Source organism: Cydia fagiglandana, chromosome 9 (genome assembly GCF_963556715.1).
Source record: "Cydia fagiglandana chromosome 9, ilCydFagi1.1, whole genome shotgun sequence".
Taxonomy (NCBI): Eukaryota; Metazoa; Arthropoda; class Insecta; order Lepidoptera; family Tortricidae; genus Cydia; species Cydia fagiglandana.
This window is the reverse complement of record NC_085940.1, coordinates 8,423,459-8,444,249: the sequence shown is the minus strand read 5'-3', so window position 1 is coordinate 8,444,249 and position 20,791 is coordinate 8,423,459. Positions and strand designations below refer to the sequence as shown.

The following is a 20,791-nucleotide window of genomic DNA, read 5'->3' as shown; positions in this document are numbered from 1 at the left end:
TTTCTCTATTTGTAAGTTTTTTACACTATTTTCTATTACAGAAATGGCTAGTTTTAGAAAACAAAATTTTACTGTATGTCTCATTGTACATTCTATTCTTAATAATTTTATCTCATGATGTAAAATTTGATGCAAGTAATGGTAGTAAACATGTTGGGCAGCCATTGAGTATGCTTATATTACTAGACTCCTTTTTTTTTATTCACAGTGTACAGTGATGACGGTACTTTAATTCCTAAAAACACATCACTCCTAGTGGCCCGAGTACCACTGTCCCAGCAACCTAAGAAACAGTGGGAAGGCTCTAACAACAATGCGGCATTGCACAAAGATGTCTCTGTTAACAAAGGGCTGGCTGATCTGTCTCGCATGGAAGGTAGCGAACAGGATAAGATAAATGCTATGATTTCTCAGTCCACTTTTGACTACGACCCTAGCAAGTAAGGCTAAAAAGGATTTTCTTTCAATATTCTCTGGTTGTGAGCTCCAGTTCCTCAGTATAATTCTCATCATGTACAGGTGTAGCTTGAAAGCATTTGCATGTTCTCTTGAGTAGTTAGTAGGGTACTCTCATAATATGTAACAGGTTGGATTGCTGAAAGCTGATGTGGTTTGTATATTGTTAGGTGACGACAAAAGCTCACTAATTGCAAAAAAATAATTCAATAAAAATCAACCTTGTTTTGGTACTAGTATGGTTCGCTATGGCTCTGTGGTAGTAATTATTTAGTGAGGTTTGGTTGATACCTCAATAATGGGGATTTGATATTTCAGTACAAATCTCACACCAGCTCTTATGAATCATATTGCACAGTATATTAGTATGTTTGTTTTATTGCATTATGCATGGGTTTTCTGTTTTATGTCATGGGTATCATGGGTAAACAAGAAAAGAAGAATGAGTTAAAGCAATGTAGGGTAATTATAATTGTCAACTATCTTGCTAGTTATGCTAGTATCAAGTTAAGGACATAGGGCTAGGCTTTTTACTGGTATTAAACAACCAATTTCACCAGCATCAACCCTGATCAGAATGTAGTTCTTTTTATTTCTTAAAAAATCAAGCTTTTTCAATTACCAATTGAATGTGTCATTATCATTAACCTTTTTAAAATTTTCAGTTATCAAAAAATTAGAGGACAAAATCAAAGAGGTGTAGTGCCATCAAATTATGTTTGTTACAAGTGTCAGAAACATGGACATTGGATCAAGGATTGCCCTATAGCTAATTCAGTAAGTTAAAATTTAATCAAGACTGATAGTAATTTAAAGTCACATTGACAATATCTAAGGCATTGGCAATTACCTCGCGCATATGCTCACTCTGTGTTAATTAATTTTTGCCAATTTCTTGTCATGGTAATGTTTCCTTGGGTTTCATGGTAGTTATCAGCCCATTACATCATGTGCCATTTACTTACTATACAAGTTAGCATTAGGTAGGTAAATATTTTCTAACAAAATTCGCAGGTAAGAATATTCAGAATAGGAACTAGAAACTTATGGTATGGGACCAGGATCATCTGGTATATAGGACAAGGAAATCATTTAATATTATAACCTTTTTTCAGACTGACCCAATAGAGATAAGAAGAAGTACAGGAATTCCTCGTAGTTTTATGGTCCCAGTTGACGGACCTAAAGCACCAGGAGCCATGATGACCCCAAGTGGAACCTTTGCTGTACCTGCCGTGGACCAGTAAGTATTGCTTCAACATTGTTAGATTGCGTAATGTATAGATTGGCTTGATCTACCAAGATTGATAGAGCATGTCTCAATTCATGTGATCAGTGTTTAGATACCAATTTCCTTATTACATATTTGTACATTAATATTAGATAATGTCATGTCTGATAAGTTTCAAATTTCTATCAAAATTTACATTAATGAAAAAAAAAAAATTAATGACTGTTCTTTATGACCCCAATGTATTCCGGGATTAAATACCTTTACTCATAATAGTTCATATTGATACAAATTGCAAGATTTTATGGTTTATTAATTATCTAGTTAGTTGTAACTGAAGTTATAACCATGTTCAAGAAAGATACTGATAATGCTACTAATTCTATACAAAGCATGTGTTAGTATATTGTACTGCATTCTATTTTATATTTTTATTACTGGCTAGAGGCAAGCACCATAACGCTTTATGAATACGGCCTTCCAGTTGTCCATAAATTCGCGTTTCTCATTGTGTATTGCGACGTAGGTTGATGGACCTAAGCCAACTCAGTTTTATGACTTTTACGCCTTAGTATAATTAGGGCGATTGTGCACTACAATGAATTTTACTCGCAACAAAAATTCGCGTTTTCCCAGAGATGAAACCTAGCGAGATCTATTTTTCGGCCCCGAAAATACCCATATACAAATTTCATCGAAATGGTTAGAGCCGTTTGCGAGATCCCCAATATATATAAATAAGTAATAGATCTCATTACGGGGGTGACATCGTCACTGTGTGACAAAACCCCTTATTAAAAAAAATGAAAAAAAAAAGAATTGCTCATTTAAAGGTATTGGATTGTGCATATTCCCTATGCTCAGGATTCTATTCTAGTGATACAATCTAGTACTTATAACTAGAAGTAAGTTGTTATTTAACTTGCAGTGAGGCGTACCTGGCGTCGGAGAGCGCGGGCGGCGCGGAGGTGGCGGCCAACGCGGCCGCCGCACCCGAGCCCGCCATCCCCGACGAGCTCATCTGCAGCCTGTGCCGCGACCTGCTCACCGACGCCGTCATGATCCCCTGCTGCGGGAACTCCTTCTGTGACGAGTGTGAGTACTAACATAGACTATACTCCTTCTGTGACGAGTGCGAGTATACTAACATAGAGTATACTCACACTAGTCTACTGCTTAACTCTGTTGTTTGGGGACAAGTGTTGGCTTAGAAAGCTAAGGGCAACTGATTTGTAAAATTAAAACTTGATTGACGGCCAACCTACTTTAACTATAAACGTCAATATGGCGAAGACCGACATATATAATTTATTGTAGGGAAGACCGTCTTAGGGCATGAAATCAGATTTTTGTATGCGTACGTCACTTAGACACAGAAAGGAAGAGTTTCACTTCTGTTCGACAAGTGAACTATGTGTAGAAACGCAAGAGCTAAAAGCAACGAAAGAGCTTAGAGACGGTCAAATTATTTTGGTCATTTTCATACATTGTATGGGAGAATCGCATGAAAGTCTGCACTGGCTACAGTTACAATGACATGAAATTAATTTTCAGGTTGTTTTGGGATAAAAGAAATCGATTTAGGGTTATTAATTTCTGAAATACGTCAAATAAGGGTCATCCTTACGGGGCTTAGAAAATTTCGTTTTAAGTCAGTCCGACATTGTAAAGATGATGGGTGACATTATCACTAATATATTCTGATCCTATAACTTTTGATCACAGGCATACGAGGAGCATTATTGGAGTCTGAGGACCATGAGTGCCCAGATTGTCGCGAAAAGGAGATCGCACCCACAACATTAATTCCGAATAGGTAACAAGATATTTAACTCGACATTATATTTTACTGTTTTAGGAAAATTATTTTATAGATTTTTCTTAGTTTTAGGAGTGACAGTGTTTAGTATTCAACCTACTGCTATACTGATTTATTTGAGGTAGCGAGGCTACTGGCCGGCGACACATTCGCAATGGTCTAAAAAGTAACAACTAACGGTGTCAGTGTCATCAAAACATCGTAACAGAAAGAATATCTGAATTCGCGAAATATACCAGAAAACAGTGTGCAGTGCCTTGAAATAACGAGGAAGCCACCAGCGAGCAATCCACCCGCAGAGGCCTCTGCCAGCTTTGACCACAAATACCGGTAAGCCCTTCTACCATCAGATAAAGCAGTATAGTGTCGAATAAACTAACTTAAAAAACTACAGTCCACTGGCTTTACGCCACATTTTCTGGCCTCCGAGCCGATTCTAAAAATTTCCCATATTTTGAACCCTCCCAGATTTATTTTTTCCCCAAATCCTATCTTCTATACTTCTATAGGCTAACCGTTGAATTTTCCCTTGCGGATCGTATCCGCATATTATCTCGCTGTTTCCTATTTATTTCTACGGTTTTACTGATATCTATTTCAATAAAATATCCAATTCGTCATACATTTTTGTCCGTGACAAACAATGGCGGAAGGCGAGGTGCAATTGTTATTGCAAATAAATACGTTGACACTCAAAAAAGAATATTTGTTTAACAAATTACAAAAGGCTTATGATGTATCCAAAACTGTTAAATTGGATAGTCTAGACTCGGTGCAAGATTACATGGTACAGTTTTCGGAACTCGATGACGCACGTTGCGACTTCGAAAAAATTGTCATGGAGATTATCATGCTGGAGATGCAGGCAAACCCCAAAGCTAAACCTTCAACAAGCTCGTTAGAAAGTTTCGACGATTTATATTTTGCTTGTAAAAAGGTAGCTTTGAACTGCAACCGTATAGTCCAGGAGCCAACCAAAAATAATTTCACTGAAACCAAGGATGATTGTTTCGCTAGGCCACATTTACCGAAGCTGACTTTGTTTGAATTTGATGGTCAGGTGGAGAATTGGGCCACATTTCATGATACATTTGTGTCTTTGGTTCACAATCGCAAGTTCGAGAACATAGATAAATTTCATTATCTGCTGTCTTGTGTCAAAGGCCCAGCACTGAATATTATCAAGTCTTCCGATCACGTCTTACAACTATCCTGTAGTTTGGAAAAGCTTACTTGATAAGTACCAAGATGTCAGAGCGTTGACCGGCAGGTATCTGGATAAAATGCTGAATTTTTCACCTTTGACAAAAGACAGTGCAGCGAATTTAACCTCATTCGTGGAGACTTTTGACCATTCCTTGAAAGCTATTCACGCCTTGCAGATTGAGAACTTGGACGACTATCTATTCTGCCATCTGGCACTTCGCGGGCTAGACAGTCATTCTCGGAAATTGTTTGAAGAAAGCCGCGATCAAAATGAATTACCGACTTTCGCGGAATTAATAAATTTTGTGAACAAACAAATAAAAGTGTTGGAACATACTTTTCCTAGTACTAGCTCCCGGACTATAAACAATCCACAAGTCAAAGTGAAGTCACCTGTCAACTTCACACAACCGAGTCATAAACCTGCCAGTTTCAAATATTCGAACGCGACCTCGTCTTCGCAAAAGGTTGGATTAACTGTTTCGCGTAATAATGATACTCAAAATAATTCGTACCAAAACAAACTGACTTGCGTGCATTGCAACTCAAATCATCTGATTTATCGTTGCGAACAGTTTCGTAAACTGTTGATTCAAGATAGGATTGACCGTGTCAACGCCTTGAAGATATGCAGCAACTGTTTGAAAAGTGGTCACGAAGCGTCAAGTTGTAAGAGCAATATGACTTGTGGAGTTTGCTCTCAGCCTCATCATTATTTGCTACATCGGGATGCAAGTGTTCTGCAGGCTCCGGCCGTGCCGACCCTGCAGACGCCCCGCGCTGCCGTGCATGCAGCGGGGCCTTCGCCGCCGCGCTCCGTGAGTGTGACGCTCGCTCCAACTGGAACTGAGAATCTTCACTCCGTGAGTGAAAATTCAGGTTCTTACGGTGTAGTGTTGGGGACTACGAGGACTCTAGTGGTTGACATCACCGGACAACATCAGAACTGCCGTGCTGTTCTTGATTCTGGAGCGCAAAGCTCATTTATTACTTTGAATTGTGCTCAACGTTTGGGCTTACCTCGCAACAAATGTCCTTACACAGTATCAGGACTTGGAGGTGAACTTGTCAAAAACTTTGGCATGGTGACGTGCGACTTGAAGCCGTGTAAATCGGACGTTCCGAGTTTCCAGGTGGAGATGGTCGTCGTGGAGAAAGTGTCATCTGAAATGCCAAATGTTTCGTTTCCGCCAGAAGTTGTGGAAGAATACAAGAATTTTGAATTGGCTGACCCGTTGTTTTTCGAGAAGTCATCGGTGGATATTCTACTGGACAATGGCGTCGTGTCCGAATTGATTATGGACAAGCCTACTACTGTCAAGCCGAACATTCCAAAGGTTATTGAAACCATTTTTGGGTACGTCGTTAGCGGAAGATTATACAACGACAGTAACGACACCGAAACACCAACACAGAGTTTCCATTTGACGATTTCTTTAGAGAAGACTTTGGACAAAACGCTGCGTGACTTCTGGGAAGTAGAGGAATTGCCGTGCAAACCTGTACTCAGCCCACAAGATCAGTTGGCTGAAAATATTTACGTGCGTGATCACTCCCGTGATGAGGGGGGGAGGTATATCGTGCCGCTGCCTTTTGTTCCTGATGCGCCGATACTCGGAGACTCTCGCGCTGCTGCCGAGCGACGACTGCTGGCAACAGAGCGTAAACTCGCGCGCTCACCAGTGCTGCAGCAAGCTTACAATGACTTCATGTTGGAGTATGAGAAACTAGACCACATGGAATTGTATACTGGTAGCGAGCCGAGCAAATATCTTGTACCACATCACAGTATTTTAAGGCCAAGCAGCACATCTACGCCGTTGCGCGTAGTCTTTGATGCTAGTGCGAAAACGTCTACAAACGTCTCTCTTAACGACACCCAGTTGACGGGACCAAACCTATACCGTGATATAGGAGCCATTATAACAAATTTTCGATTATTCGAATACTGTTTCGCAAGTGATATTTGCAAAATGTATCGTGCAATCCTTGTGCGCGAATCTGACCGAAAATATCAACATATTTTATATCGGTCGTCAGTTGACGAGCCGATAAAAGTCTATGAGTTGAAAACAATCACATATGGCGTGAGTTCGAGTCCATTTCTGGCCATACGCACTTTACTACAATTAGCCAGTGATGAAGGCGAACGTTTCCCTTCTGCTGCTGAAGTTGTACGTCAAGGCATCTATATGGATGATATCCTGTGGTCATGCGCCACCTTCTCTCAGGCATGTGCATTACAGGACGAGTTGATTAATATGCTACAGTGCGGAGGACTTGTGCTTAAGAAATGGTCGAGCAACTCTGAACAGTTGTTTGAGCGCGTCCCGGCCGAACATCGTGAAACTACTGTCACTTTTCAGAAGGACAGGGATGACGTTTCAATTAAGCTTTTAGGCTTGAAATGGTCTCCGATGTTTGACGCGTTCAGCTTCTCATTGAACAAACAAGATACCGTCAATACTAAGCGATCTGTACTGAAGACTCTTGCGTCAATTTATGATCCTGTTGGATACATTGCTCCATGCACATTTGTTGCAAAGTGCATTCTTCAGGACCTTTGGAAGGTGGGTCTCGGTTGGGATGATCCGCTTCCTCAAGATGTATGCGAGCAGTGGTTGACGTTCATTGACGAACTACCCCGACTATCCGAGTTGCAGATTCAACGGCATATCTTGCTTCCAAATGTAACTGAATGCGAACTTGTTGGATTTAGCGACGCGTCTTCTCGTGGGTACGCCGCCTGCATCTACGTCATCTCACGACATCAGTCTAACGTTAAGTGCAGATTGTTGATGGCAAGGTCAAAGGTAGCACCTGTCAAAGTTCAGACTATCCCGAAAATGGAACTTATGGCCGCAGCACTTCTTGCAAAACTAATGAAGTACGCCTGTGAATGCTTAATTCGGGTTAATGTGACAAAAATCACAGCTTTGACAGATTCGTCTATTGTCTTGGCGTGGCTACAAACTGATGCTTATAAATTAAAAACATTTGTTTGTAACCGTGTTACACAAATAACAGAATCAATACCTCCTCATGCGTGGCGTCATGTGAACAGCGAAAACAACATGGCAGACGTCGCCTCGCGAGGTGTTTCTCCGTCGCAGTTCATGGCTGGTAGCTCTCAGTGGTTTGAAGGGCCTGCCTGGATGTATGACGATTGTGAGAATTGGCCTGTTTCCACTTTCATAAACAAATGTGAAACACAAATCCCAGAGATGAAATTAAATACAAATACATTTAATTTACTATCTCAACAAACGGGAGAAGAAGGTAAACTGGAATTCGTTGATCGTGTTTGCAACCAGTTCTCTTCTTATTCTAGAATGCAAAGAAGCATCGCCTGGATCTTACGTTTACTGCGACGATTCCGTGGTGACGTTTCGATTTGCGACCAAGTTTTAACGACTAAAGACTTGAATCAAGCCCATGATTGCTTGATCAAATTAGTACAAGCAGCTTATTTCAAAGAGCAAATTGAAACTTTGAAAAAGGGCGTAACGTACATCCCTTCGTTAAGGAAGCTTGCACCCTTTCTTGACGATCGAGGCTTCCTCAGGGTGGGGGGTCGTATCCCGCACTCTGACTTGCCTTACAATGCGAAGCATCCTATATTGTTGCCGAAGCAAAGTAGGTTTACAAAGCTCTTGGTGGAATATTTTCATAAGAAATATTTACACACAGGTCCGCAGACCTTGCAGAATATTCTCAACCAGAGATATTGGATCTTGTCGGCTCGTAGCCTAATTCGTTCCATTCATTCAAAGTGCAAGAGCTGCTACAAATGTAGACCCACTCTGCTGCAGCCTAAAATGGGTGACCTTCCATCAACTCGTCTGTTACCTAATAAGGTGTTTGAGCATGTAGGTGTGGACCTGGCCGGACCCTTTTATATAAAGGAAAGCTTACGGCGCAATGCGAAGATAGAGAAGGCTTATTTAGCGGTCTTCGTTTGCTTTTCAACTAAAGCCGTGCATTTGGAAACGCTCTCCTCTCTATCTGCCGATTGCTTTTTGGCTACTCTAGACAGATTCGTATCCCGTCGCGGTCTTTCGGCATGCTTTTATTCCGATTGCGGGACGAATTTCACAGCAGCCAGTAAACATCTTGCTGATACAATGAAGTATTTGAACAAATTAAATTATTTTCCAGGAAATATTTTAATTTGTTTTTTATCAAGTAGAAACACTACTATATAAATTATAAACTGAAATAAATGTCATATACTAAGAAAAAGTGACCAAGGCCTCCAGTGCCCCAGGCTGGAATCGAACCAGCGTCCTCTGCTATCGCGGCAGGTGCCTGAGCCACTCGGCCACCGGGTCACAGAGACATTAGTCAAATTTTCCAAGTATATGCACTTTATACTGAAGGCTTGTGGCGCCCCCTAGCCATCTCTAAGGTAGAACAGTATGGTTCGAACCTTTCTAGCTGGATCATTCCCATGATGATACCAAGCTAGCGAGAGAGATGGCGCTGCCATGAATACAATGAAGTATTTGAACAAATTAAATTATTTTCCAGGAAATATTTTAATTTGTTTTTTATCAAGTAGAAACACTACTATATAAATTATAAACTGAAATAAATGTCATATACTAAGAAAAAGTGACCAAGGCCTCCAGTGCCCCAGGCTGGAATCGAACCAGCGTCCTCTGCTATCGCGGCAGGTGCCTGAGCCACTCGGCCACCGGGTCACAGAGACATTAGTCAAATTTTCCAAGTATATGCACTTTATACTGAAGGCTTGTGGCGCCCCCTAGCCATCTCTAAGGTAGAACAGTATGGTTCGAACCTTTCTAGCTGGATCATTCCCATGATGATACCAAGCTAGCGAGAGAGATGGCGCTGCCATGAATACAATGAAGTATTTGAACAAATTAAATTATTTTCCAGGAAATATTTTAATTTGTTTTTTATCAAGTAGAAACACTACTATATAAATTATAAACTGAAATAAATGTCATATACTAAGAAAAAGTGACCAAGGCCTCCAGTGCCCCAGGCTGGAATCGAACCAGCGTCCTCTGCTATCGCGGCAGGTGCCTGAGCCACTCGGCCACCGGGTCACAGAGACATTAGTCAAATTTTCCAAGTATATGCACTTTATACTGAAGGCTTGTGGCGCCCCCTAGCCATCTCTAAGGTAGAACAGTATGGTTCGAACCTTTCTAGCTGGATCATTCCCATGATGATACCAAGCTAGCGAGAGAGATGGCGCTGCCATGAATACAATGAAGTATTTGAACAAATTAAATTATTTTCCAGGAAAATTAAATTTATTATATATTTATTTTATTTATTTTTATGTTTATTTTTTTTTTTTCTTAGTATATGACATTTATTTCAGTTTATCTTGCTGATGTTCAGAAATTCATGTCTGACAAGAGCACTCAACAGGATATTTTTAACGGCTGCGCTCAGCGCTTGATTAACTGGCAGTTCAATCCTCCTAGCGCCCCTCACATGGGTGGTTTATGGGAGAGTTGCGTTCGCATTGCGAAATACCATCTTGTGCGTGCTGTCGGTGACAAAGCCTTGACTTTTGAGGAGCTGACAACAATTTTCTGTAAAATTGAAGCCATAATGAATTCACGGCCATTATGCGCTCTGCCAGCTAGTGATAATCCTCATGAGTTTAATGTCCTAACTCCTGGACACTTCTTGATAGGCAAGAGTCTGACAGCTGTACCAGAGTATGATTTGCAGTCTGTACCTGTAAATCATCTATCACGTTGGCAATATTTGCAAAATTGCTCTCAACTGTTTTGGAAGAAATGGAGCCAAGATTATTTACATACCTTACAGCAAAGGTCAAAATGGTTCACCTCGCCTCCCAATATTAATGTAGGAGACTTAGTGTTGGTCAAGGACGACCGAGTTTCTCCTTGCAGTTGGCCACTTGCAATTGTCCAACAAAAACATCCCGGTTTAGACGGCATTGTGCGCAAGGTTACTCTGCGCACAAGAGCTAACAATTCCTTTTTGAGACCTGTTAATAAACTGTGTCCTCTGCCTTATACTCACTAAATCCCCTTCGTTTTATCGCATTAATTGCATATATTTTATTTTATTTTCGCGCCTATACATGCGCAAGTTCTGTTCTCTCTTTTTTCATATTATGAGAAAGCCACATAGTGCTTTCGGTGGGGGGTGTTTAGTATTCAACCTACTGCTATACTGATTTATTTGAGGTAGCGAGGCTACTGGCCGGCGACACATTCGCAATGGTCTAAAAAGTAACAACTAACGGTGTCAGTGTCATCAAAACATCGTAACAGAAAGAATATCTGAATTCGCGAAATATACCAGAAAACAGTGTGCAGTGCCTTGAAATAACGAGGAAGCCACCAGCGAGCAATCCACCCGCAGAGGCCTCTGCCAGCTTTGACCACAAATACCGGTAAGCCCTTCTACCATCAGATAAAGCAGTATAGTGTCGAATAAACTAACTTAAAAAACTACAGTCCACTGGCTTTACGCCACAGACAGAAACTGTAATATTTACCTAAGACACAACATTTCATAATTTATATTGCTTAACACATTCATTGCCACCCAGCCAAACAAGACGTCTGCGCCAGGCCACAACAATTTCGTCATACAAAGCAGTATTACCACGATCCCGACTACCCGGTCATTCGGCCTGGGAACGAAATCATAAAATATCCGATAGTCGGGTTTTCGGCATTGAATCTGTTAAGGATTGAAATAAGTTCAAATTTATGCGCAAGGTAGGTTAGGTCTGTGGGAAAATTAGCGATTTAGCGCTATGATCCTACATAGAAAATCGTTATAAATTGCGTCATATGTTTTAGGTTTTTGCGCAACTCGGTGTCGGCGTTCCGGAACCAGACGGGCTACAGCCGGCGCGCGCCGCACCGCCCGGCCCAGGCACCGCCGCCCGTCCTACCCAATTTAGGTATTTACCTCACTCCCTAACCTCACTCACTCCTCACTTTCTGAAGTTCCCTTAGGCCAGGTAATGCAATACATTTTTCTATTAAAGGAATATGAAAAATGTACAAGTGCGGCAGGACTCGATTTTTTCTATTTTTCCTTTAATATATATAACAAATTGTAGTATCGCTCGCAGACGTCTCTGCTTGATAAAATTTGTTTTTCCTATAATACTGATTCGTTGTACAGTCACCTTCAATAATATGTTACATTACGAAGGCCGCAAAAATATCTGACACCATCCTATTTGTAGAGCCATTAGAGTGTGTTACACAATTTTGCAGCCTTTAAAGAGTATGATATTATTGCAGGTGACTGTACTATATAAATATTTTATACACCCAATTATTTAAGTAAAATAACCCCTAAGAAATTATTAGAGAAAGATTATATTCTAGTATCAAACTTTTATAAAAATACGAAATGTCCACAGAACAACCACCACCGGTGGTGCCAATGCAGCAACCCCTGAACGGCCCGCCGCCGCTGGCCAACAACGGTAAGCATGCACATTTAACGAGTACCCTGCCAAAAGATACTTGTCAGCCATTCTTGTATGGACTTGCATTAAGATCTATACTCTGTCAACCCATTTCCGTCAGTAGAAAAGAGCGACAAATATAAAAAAAATGTAGGCGCGAAGGGTTGAATGGTGAATTTCGCGCCTTTTCTACTGACAAATTTGTTTGACCGGTTATAAATACAAATTTTTCACTATCCACAATCGACAAAGTATCTTTTGTTTGGGTAGTTTTATTACCTAATGATGCAAGGCAATGGTTTATGGGTTTATTCAATTTGAATCGTGTGAGCATTTTTACAAACATAAAATGTAATTACATAGTTTAATGTATGTTGTATATTTGTCTATGACTGCAGTCGGCAACCTTTTAGCAGCCAAGGGCCACATAGTAGTTAACGGAGGTGACGCGGGCCGTACTTTGTTAATATCTATGACTTTATGAGACATTGTCGTTTGTCACTATTACAAAATAGCCAAGGCGGCTCTCGGGCCGCAAGTGACAGGTTCACGAGCCGCATGCGGCCCGCGGGCCGCAGGTTGCCGACCGCTGGTCTGTGACATCGTAGTTCGCTAACGGATGAAATAATTTTAATTAGTGTTATTTTTCTATGAATAGGTATTAGATATTTGGCTGGGACTTACACTGTAGAATTAGCAGACACATTGTAGTGATACACGTGCTACTAAATAAACTCACTTTCAGGCATATGTAAAACTGTCTGTTATTGTTAGTAACTTATTGATTATGCAAGCAATATCGTAAGTACTGGCCACTTGCTATTTATTAGGTTGATAATCTAAGTCATATACCTGAAATATAATCAAATCCGCAACCCGCAACGTAGGTTTCATCAGGCGGGGCGTCGTCGACGATGACGATTAAAATATAATTAATTTAATAAATACTTAATGCCCGGTTGCAAACTACGCCGACGAATTAATATTTTAACAACATCGCTAATATACGGAGTTTAAAAACGGAATCACAATGTGGCGGCAGTTAATCGTCACTATTGCCGGTCACTTAAATATTTTTTAGAAATAATCAAATTTTTGGATTATTGGAAATATTGCTCCGTTGTAACTGTTGTAAGTATCCCGTTTGAACTTAAATTTGGGCAGGTTTCTAACTCATTACAATCTCTTTTTAGTTAGTTTTAGTTAGTTAGAATGGTTTGTCGCATGTTACGGCAGGAGGGTTATCGGTGCACGTTAAAATACATGTATAAATTTGCACGTAAATTTTAATAATTAATGATACGCACGAAACCAGAGCTGTAATGACATTCTACCAGTCATTTACAGGTTTAAATTGGAACGCAAATTATTGATATAGTTGATAATTTTTATTTGATCTTACCGTTAAAAGTCGATAAATAATGATGTAAACAGGCGCAAAATTGATAAATTGCAATAGATAAAATCATGTTACATAGGTATACTTATATATTAACGCAATTAGCATGTGAATTTATGAGTGATGGGCGTTCGTGGGCTCTGTTTGGATAATGGCCGCAATATTGCGTTAAAATAGTCCCGTGTGAGGCGATTTTATTTGCACTGACATGTTTATTTATATGATTTCGGAATTTAAGCAAGAGGTCGAAATCCTTATGTTATGCAATTGAGTTTTATGGTGCCTATCAACTTCATATATTCTTACTTGTACCTATCTCTATACAAACGGAGCTATATTTGCAAATATGCTCCATTAACACACCAGTTCCATTCGGTACTTTGGTCCTCCTAAAAAATTTCAACTATACACATATTTTCAAAATGGAATTTGGTGCGTCTTCAACGCACGCCGTTAAGCACGGTGCACACGCGCCTGACTAGCTGTAACATGTGGTAGATGTGTGCGGGCACTCGTCGGACGGCTCCTCGGACAACATCACCGTGCTGGTGCCGCCGCGCTACACGCACCGCCGCACGCGCCGCCCCGACGACGCCCCAAGGCCGCGCAAAAGACACGGTACTGCCGACCGACCGCCCTGTCTGTTCAAAGTGTCAAGTGTCCACTCGGCGGGAGCTCTCGAGTTACACTGAATATCATTTGTTTTATAGCATATTACGTCGAATGTTTCATTTGTCTTGATCTTGTTTAAATACGTTTTTTATCTTAGTGTGTAATTCCACCTGTCCAATTTTTTAGTCCAATGTGTATTTGCGTCTCCCATTTTGCTTAATGAGAAAGTGAGACGCAATGGCATTGAACCAAGAAATTGGACAGGTGGAAAACAGCTAGGCATATGACTATTGTGTGCTTGTGTGTCCTTGTTTTAAATTGAGATTTTTTGGAATGATCCAGTTTCTTATAATTTATAATAAATATGAACCGGCCAGCTGACATAGAATATTGAAAACTCTTTTTTTAGTAAAATTTTAGATATTTCTCTGCTTAAAGCAGTTTTTATGACCTTTTTCTCACAATTATATAGCCAAAAACATTGCTTTATGAGTATATTGCGATGCAGATGGGAAGAAATATCCTCATATCTTCCGAACAAATAAAACTGGGAAGTTTTTCAATGCAATTATAATAAGTATAATAACTAAGGGTTGGTCTTTCCCGTTTCCAGTATTGTAATAGTTAGCTATGAGGACAAAATAAAAATAAAAAAACTAAACAGGCAAACAGTAATCATAAATCAATCTCTTAACAAACCTTTAGTGTTGTCTATAAAAACTAATGAAAAATCAACGCTGTTTTCAATCCATAATCTAAAACAGGCGATTTTATTTAACTCAATATCTCTGTTGCTTCAGGACCGCCAGGATTGAAACCTCCTGGCATGGATGAACCTCCCAACATGCCAATGAATGTAAGTATCACTGATTTGACAGGTTAATTTTCTTTTTGTTGCATTTGCAATATCAGCTCCTAAATCACTATAGTCGTTTACCTCATGATTCTTTTGTGAAATTGTTGTGTGTTATATACTAAAAATATTTATTTAAAGGGCTGATTTCCACACTAACCCCCTTTACGGGCCTGATTTAAATTGTTTTATCTCTTTCTTACATATACATAAGTCAAAATGACAGATAAAGACAACCGATTCATAGCAAACTCAGGACAGTAACGCGTTTATGAATAACGCCATTTAGGGCGGTCCTCATTGTTGGTTTAGTAATGTTTTGTATTGTACCAGTGATTCACAGATTCTAATGTGTGCTAAATTAGTATTGCTTTGACTAGGTACCCCGAGTTGACGAGCAGCGTGCTAGCACGCCCACTATTGATGAAGGAAGGGATCCCATGGCATCTCAGGTAAATCTATGAATAACTTAATATTTCGTGAAATCAAGTATTTACAAGAGAACACATTTTAAAGACAATGATGGATTCTGATTTTGCGTCAAAATGCGTCTCTAAAAATAATAGGTATTTAGGTTTCTTCGGATTTATTTTCTATTTTACTTTAACCTCATCTCATAAGGCCCAAATGTATGCATTACAATTTATACATTCTTTCAATCTTATTGGAACCTTTCATAAACCACACAATAAAGTAGCATTTCTTTCCAAACAAATAAAATTCATCCTAATTTTCTATACTACAAGGTTCAAATTAAAAGTAGGATAATATTAAAGGTTAATAACACCATGGTTAAACGTTTATGTTGTTGCAGGGATCTTTTAATCGCGGTGCGCCACCACCGTTCGTTCCAGGGGTGCCGCCACCGGGTCACAGATTTAACGAGTGAGTGTTGTTTTGGTTCCAAAGTGTTATCTATACAACTAGGGAAAGTATATATTTTTTGCAAAGTGCTGTTTGATATACTTGCAAAGTTTTAAAACGGTGCGGCTATTAGTAGCAGGTGGGTTAAAATCCACTTGTTATATTTTATGAAGTATCGTCAACCGGGGTGAATAGGGATGGCCGGGGTGAATAGGGGCAAAACTTAAAATGTGATTTACCTGTCAATTTCTTAATAACTGTATCATAACCCACCAAATTATATCATACAGAATCTAATATTATTTTCAATCTAAGAGTCTTAAGGATACATTCACCCCGGTTGGCGGTACCTACATCGTTTATTACTAGTGAAGTTAATATAACCACGTGTCAGTATTGGATTGTAGTAGTTTAGATAGTTAAAATGAATATCGGGCTGGAGCGGCGCGCGTCAGTTGACGTATTCGTTAACTAATGAGTGTGATATTGTGTAGCCCGGGGTACTTGCGCGGCGGCGGGCGCGGGGCGGGGCGCCGCGGGCCGGGGGCGGGGCCGCCCTACGAGCGCTTCCCGCCCGAGCCCTACCAGCCGCCGCCGCCCGGCATCAAGGACGAGCCTAACGGGTAACTATCACAAGCCGACGTATCACAGTCTGATTCACACCTGCGAGCTCAATCTGAACGACCGTGCCCCGCCCGCCGGGGAAATAGGGATGACGGAGTGAATAGGGTTACGAATCGGGAATGACCTTTATCTGATAATTTCTGAAAAACGACCCACACAAATGTATTATGCGATTAAGAATAGTACTAAATTATGCATGATACAATTTATGTGTGTAGTTTTTAAGAAATTATCAAGTAAATGTTGTTCCCGGTTTATATCCCTATTCGCCCCGCCATTCCTATGCTCCCCGGTTGAAGGTAATCCGAAACCTCGATATATCAGCATAGTCGGTAATCTCTTTTTAAAAGCTTGATACTCACCATCACCAGTTAACTCGTTAGGTGTGAATTATGCTGTATTTCATTTAATAATGGTGTTTATTTTGACAGTAAGTATTAATCCGATAATACGTACTATCGATCGAATTGCCGATGAACTTTATGCCATTATAAGCATAACTTTTCTGCTTTTAAAATTAGATGAAAGATTCCTTAGATAATTTATGTTACGTTCGTGATAAATTATATTGACAGTTTAATTAGCGATACCGTTCATTATTTCAAACCCATCAATATTTTTTGAGCATCGAAATTATATTTGACTTCCCGAATATTTGATTCGCAAGTACGACACGTCGATTTTCTCTTCCCTCCCCACCCTTTTTAATCGAGTTTTCCCCGCGGGTCATCGACTCGACCGCGAGCCCACAGAACAAAAGATTGCCACGCGTTTCTATTAAAAAAATAAAGAATCAAAGGCCACCCGTAAAAATCAGGGCGACCCGAGGGCCGTCGACCCGCGAGGAGAGCGAAGGCGCTGACGTCGTTTTGTTCTGTAGGCACGGCGAGGACCCGCTCGAGGCGTTCAACCGGATGATCCGCGAGAAGGAGATGCGGGCGGCGCGGCGCGAGAACTCGCGGCGGCGTCCGCCCAGCGGCTCCCCGCCGCCGCCGCGCCGCCGCCCCCCCAGCGCCTCCCCGCCGCCGCCGCGCCGCCGCCCGCCCAGCGCCTCGCCGCCGCCGCGCGAGCGCAGCCCGCGCAGCCCCCGCAGCCCGCGCAGCCCGCGCAGCCCGCGCAGCCCCCGGGTGCGCCCGCCCAGCCGCCATCGGTACTCTAGGTGCGTGCCGTGTGCCGCCGCCTCTGCATGATCGTAGACCCGACGTGGCCGTATGCTTGTCGCGGATACTTCGCCGTCGGAGCCCGTGAAGGAACAGCCGCGGGTGGTGGCGGGTTGTTCGCGACCGCATGCTTTGCGCTTCAGCCTCGGTCGTTCGTGTCCCCGTGGTCCTATCATCCTGTAGTCTGCTTGTGTATCATCGTTAGTTCTTTAACCTCTCCAGATAAATTCACTAATATGTCGAGGCCTTTATTCCGGCAGCATATTCTTGCATGTTGTACATGTACATACACGTTTATAATGTAAATTGTGGTGGTTCCGCTAGCTAGTATCTTTTTTGCCTGCTCTATCCCATATGTTAAGTCATTCCTCTAATTCCCATTTGTGTTATAGGTAGATATGAGGGCGGTACTTTTTTTGTAGTAGACAAATATACTTATCTAATAGGTTGCACGTAACGCGAATATCTGTGTTTGAGTTTATTTATTTTGTTTTCTAATAAGTATTTGAAAGATCTCAATCAAGAGCATACTTTGTCTGTTTTCACTTTGGTAAAAAACGGGTTATTTTCAAAATGGTTAGTTGAAGAAGGTACCTGAGGTCTTATGGGTTCAAAATGTATCATTAGTAAAGCTAAAAATTTAGCAATCTGTTATATATTTTTACAGTTTTTTGAAGGTTAATATCTCTCTCACAATGTAACACTACTTATTTTCTAAAACTTAATCGCATGAATAAAAAATTTCATTTTTGTCGCATTCATGTTTACGTTATGTTCCTTTTATCCGCATTATATTTTTAATGCTCGCTTGCATCTTCGTAGTGGAACTAGTCGGATTATTTTGCGAATATTAATCCCTCGAGACCCATCAGCACTTTGAAATGTCAAAAACTTCTAAAGCGCCTTGATACACCTTACTTAATTCAGAATCCTAAATTACCTACTTTGTATTATGTGATGCCTAACCGTGTTTTAGCAAATAAGCATTCTTAAAAGTATATGTAATCTGACTGCACTACTTTGAGGATGCTAGTTGGCACGACTGAATTAAGTAAGATGTATAAAGGCCTTAAATCCCAGGTAACTTTTCTACCGACTCGATATCGCGTCCACGGTATAGTAGGAATTTTCTGAGATGATTTTTTTCGATTCAGGCCCTAATCTGTTAAACAAAAGCCTTTGTTTCTTTTATGTAGAGCCGTCTTCGGCACGTGCCAACAAAACAATCTCGTATAAAAAGCAACTATCGTGATAATATTAAGGTTCGAATTCATTTAACAGCTCATTCGGAGATCAAACACTCACCCGCATTCAGATCGTTTTTTTTGGAGATAGATAACAAAACGTGTTAGCTCCGAATGGGCTGCTCATAAATTTCAACTACATACCTATATAAAAATAGAATGGTAAAATTGGTAATTAGCAGTAGCAGTAGTAACCACTACTTTTTGTTTAACAGATTAAGGGTCTACCTCAAGAAATCCTCGAAAATTCCAACTATACTCGAGGGGATAAATTAATGTAACTAAAACGCTATACCCTATCAGTAAGGTCATTAGATGTGAGTGTGAAGTATATGAATTTGTATCGTCCAGGTCGCGCTCCATCTCGCGCGGCCGCCTGCGCCGCTCGCCGTGGTCGCCGCGCCGGCGCCGCACCCGCGACCGGTCTCTGTCCCTGACGAGGTAAGCTTACACCTGCTATCTGGCGCCACTTGTCTATTGATTGCCAAGAGATGAACAAGTCTAGAGCAGGTTTGCGCGGTTGTCACAATGATATGAACGATAAATCACTATAAGCTGAGTTTACCAAAGAATTATTTATGACTAATGGGCGGACGACGGATGCAATATACGTCAAAATCATGTTGTCTTATTTAAACCAATTTTAATTACGTATATCGTTTGACATGATTTTGACGTATATTGCATCCGTCGTCCGCCCATTATTTATGACCCCCTTGTTTGAGTAAGTTCCATTTAGTAGTTGTGATCATGATGAGAAATATTTAATACAGAAACATTTAGAACAAGGTGAGTACGTACCGTAACATTTGTCACTGTTGGAGCGTTTATCAAAACTCGCTTTTGTGGCCCAGGTCGCCCTCCCCTCGTCGCCGACACCGCTCTCCACTCCGGTACCGCTCACCACTGCGCTCGCCGCTGCGGTCGCCGCCCCGCTCGCCGCTGCGCTCCCCGCCGCGGTCGCCGCTCCGTTCGCCGCCTCGATCGCCGCACCGCACCCCGCTCCGCTCGCCGCACCGTTCGCCGCACCGCTCACCCCTGCGTTCTCCGATGCGCTCGCCTCGTAGGTCGGCGATGCGATCGCCGCCGCCTAGAGCGATGTCGCCTCATCGGTAAATACTGCGTTATTTTAAGTTATACTCTGATACAGCGACCTGCACCTCTAGCACAACTGGCCGCGACAGGCGTGAGAAGTGACAGATCGGCGCGCCTTGGCGGCTTGTCGCGTGTTGGCAGCACAACTCACGCGCGAGAGCCGCGACAAACTCGCGATCAGGTGTCACTGTCAGAAAATGACAACGATCGCGACTTTGAACTAAAATCCGTAGCACAACTGCCTATTTAGAGACAAAATATTCTCTCGTCTTTATGTCAATCCGCGAGTCGAAGTCTACGCGACTTTATAACGCGACTCGCTCTCGCGGGTGGTTTGCTTGTACTTTTTTAACTAAACTCATGATAATTATAACTTAAAAACAAGTTTGATATATTATGCAATAATATAATTTGTATAATTACTTATTGCCCTAAGGAATAAGGAAGTATGGAACAATCACTAAATGCGCTTTACGCACTCTTATATCGATTATGCACGGTGATACCTACAAGTACCACAACACACCCATCATGTTTACAACTTTAATTTCAAACAGCTAGCTTGTAGGTACTCAATTAAGTAATTAGGTACATATGGAGGATTTTTAAATTTCAATTCAGGTTTGTAAGTTTGTAAAAGTAATCCTATGACTTCCTTACACCAAACTTTCATCAACCTAACAACGGAGGCCGCTTTGCTTGTACATAAATGAAGCCGATGAGGTGGGTAGGTACAAATGTTCAAAACAAACAATCCGACTTAGTAAGTAAGCCATAGTCT

At 41.2% G+C, this 20,791-nt stretch overlaps 1 protein-coding gene across 1 annotated transcript in view; it reads left to right on the top strand.

Annotated features, from left to right (window-relative positions):
- The window catches only part of LOC134667280 (E3 ubiquitin-protein ligase RBBP6-like), a 50,727-nt gene that overhangs the window by 582 nt on the left and 29,354 nt on the right, over positions 1 to 20,791 (top strand). The window contains exons 2-15 of the mRNA XM_063524619.1: positions 209 to 440; positions 1,122 to 1,233; positions 1,572 to 1,699; positions 2,616 to 2,782; positions 3,413 to 3,503; positions 11,537 to 11,640; positions 12,112 to 12,177; positions 14,971 to 15,026; positions 15,404 to 15,475; positions 15,838 to 15,908; positions 16,382 to 16,510; positions 17,392 to 17,670; positions 19,267 to 19,356; positions 19,770 to 20,027. Coding sequence (XP_063380689.1) covers positions 209 to 440; positions 1,122 to 1,233; positions 1,572 to 1,699; positions 2,616 to 2,782; positions 3,413 to 3,503; positions 11,537 to 11,640; positions 12,112 to 12,177; positions 14,971 to 15,026; positions 15,404 to 15,475; positions 15,838 to 15,908; positions 16,382 to 16,510; positions 17,392 to 17,670; positions 19,267 to 19,356; positions 19,770 to 20,027 — 1,855 coding nt within the window. The remainder of the gene's footprint in view (positions 1 to 208; positions 441 to 1,121; positions 1,234 to 1,571; positions 1,700 to 2,615; positions 2,783 to 3,412; positions 3,504 to 11,536; positions 11,641 to 12,111; positions 12,178 to 14,970; positions 15,027 to 15,403; positions 15,476 to 15,837; positions 15,909 to 16,381; positions 16,511 to 17,391; positions 17,671 to 19,266; positions 19,357 to 19,769; positions 20,028 to 20,791) is intronic.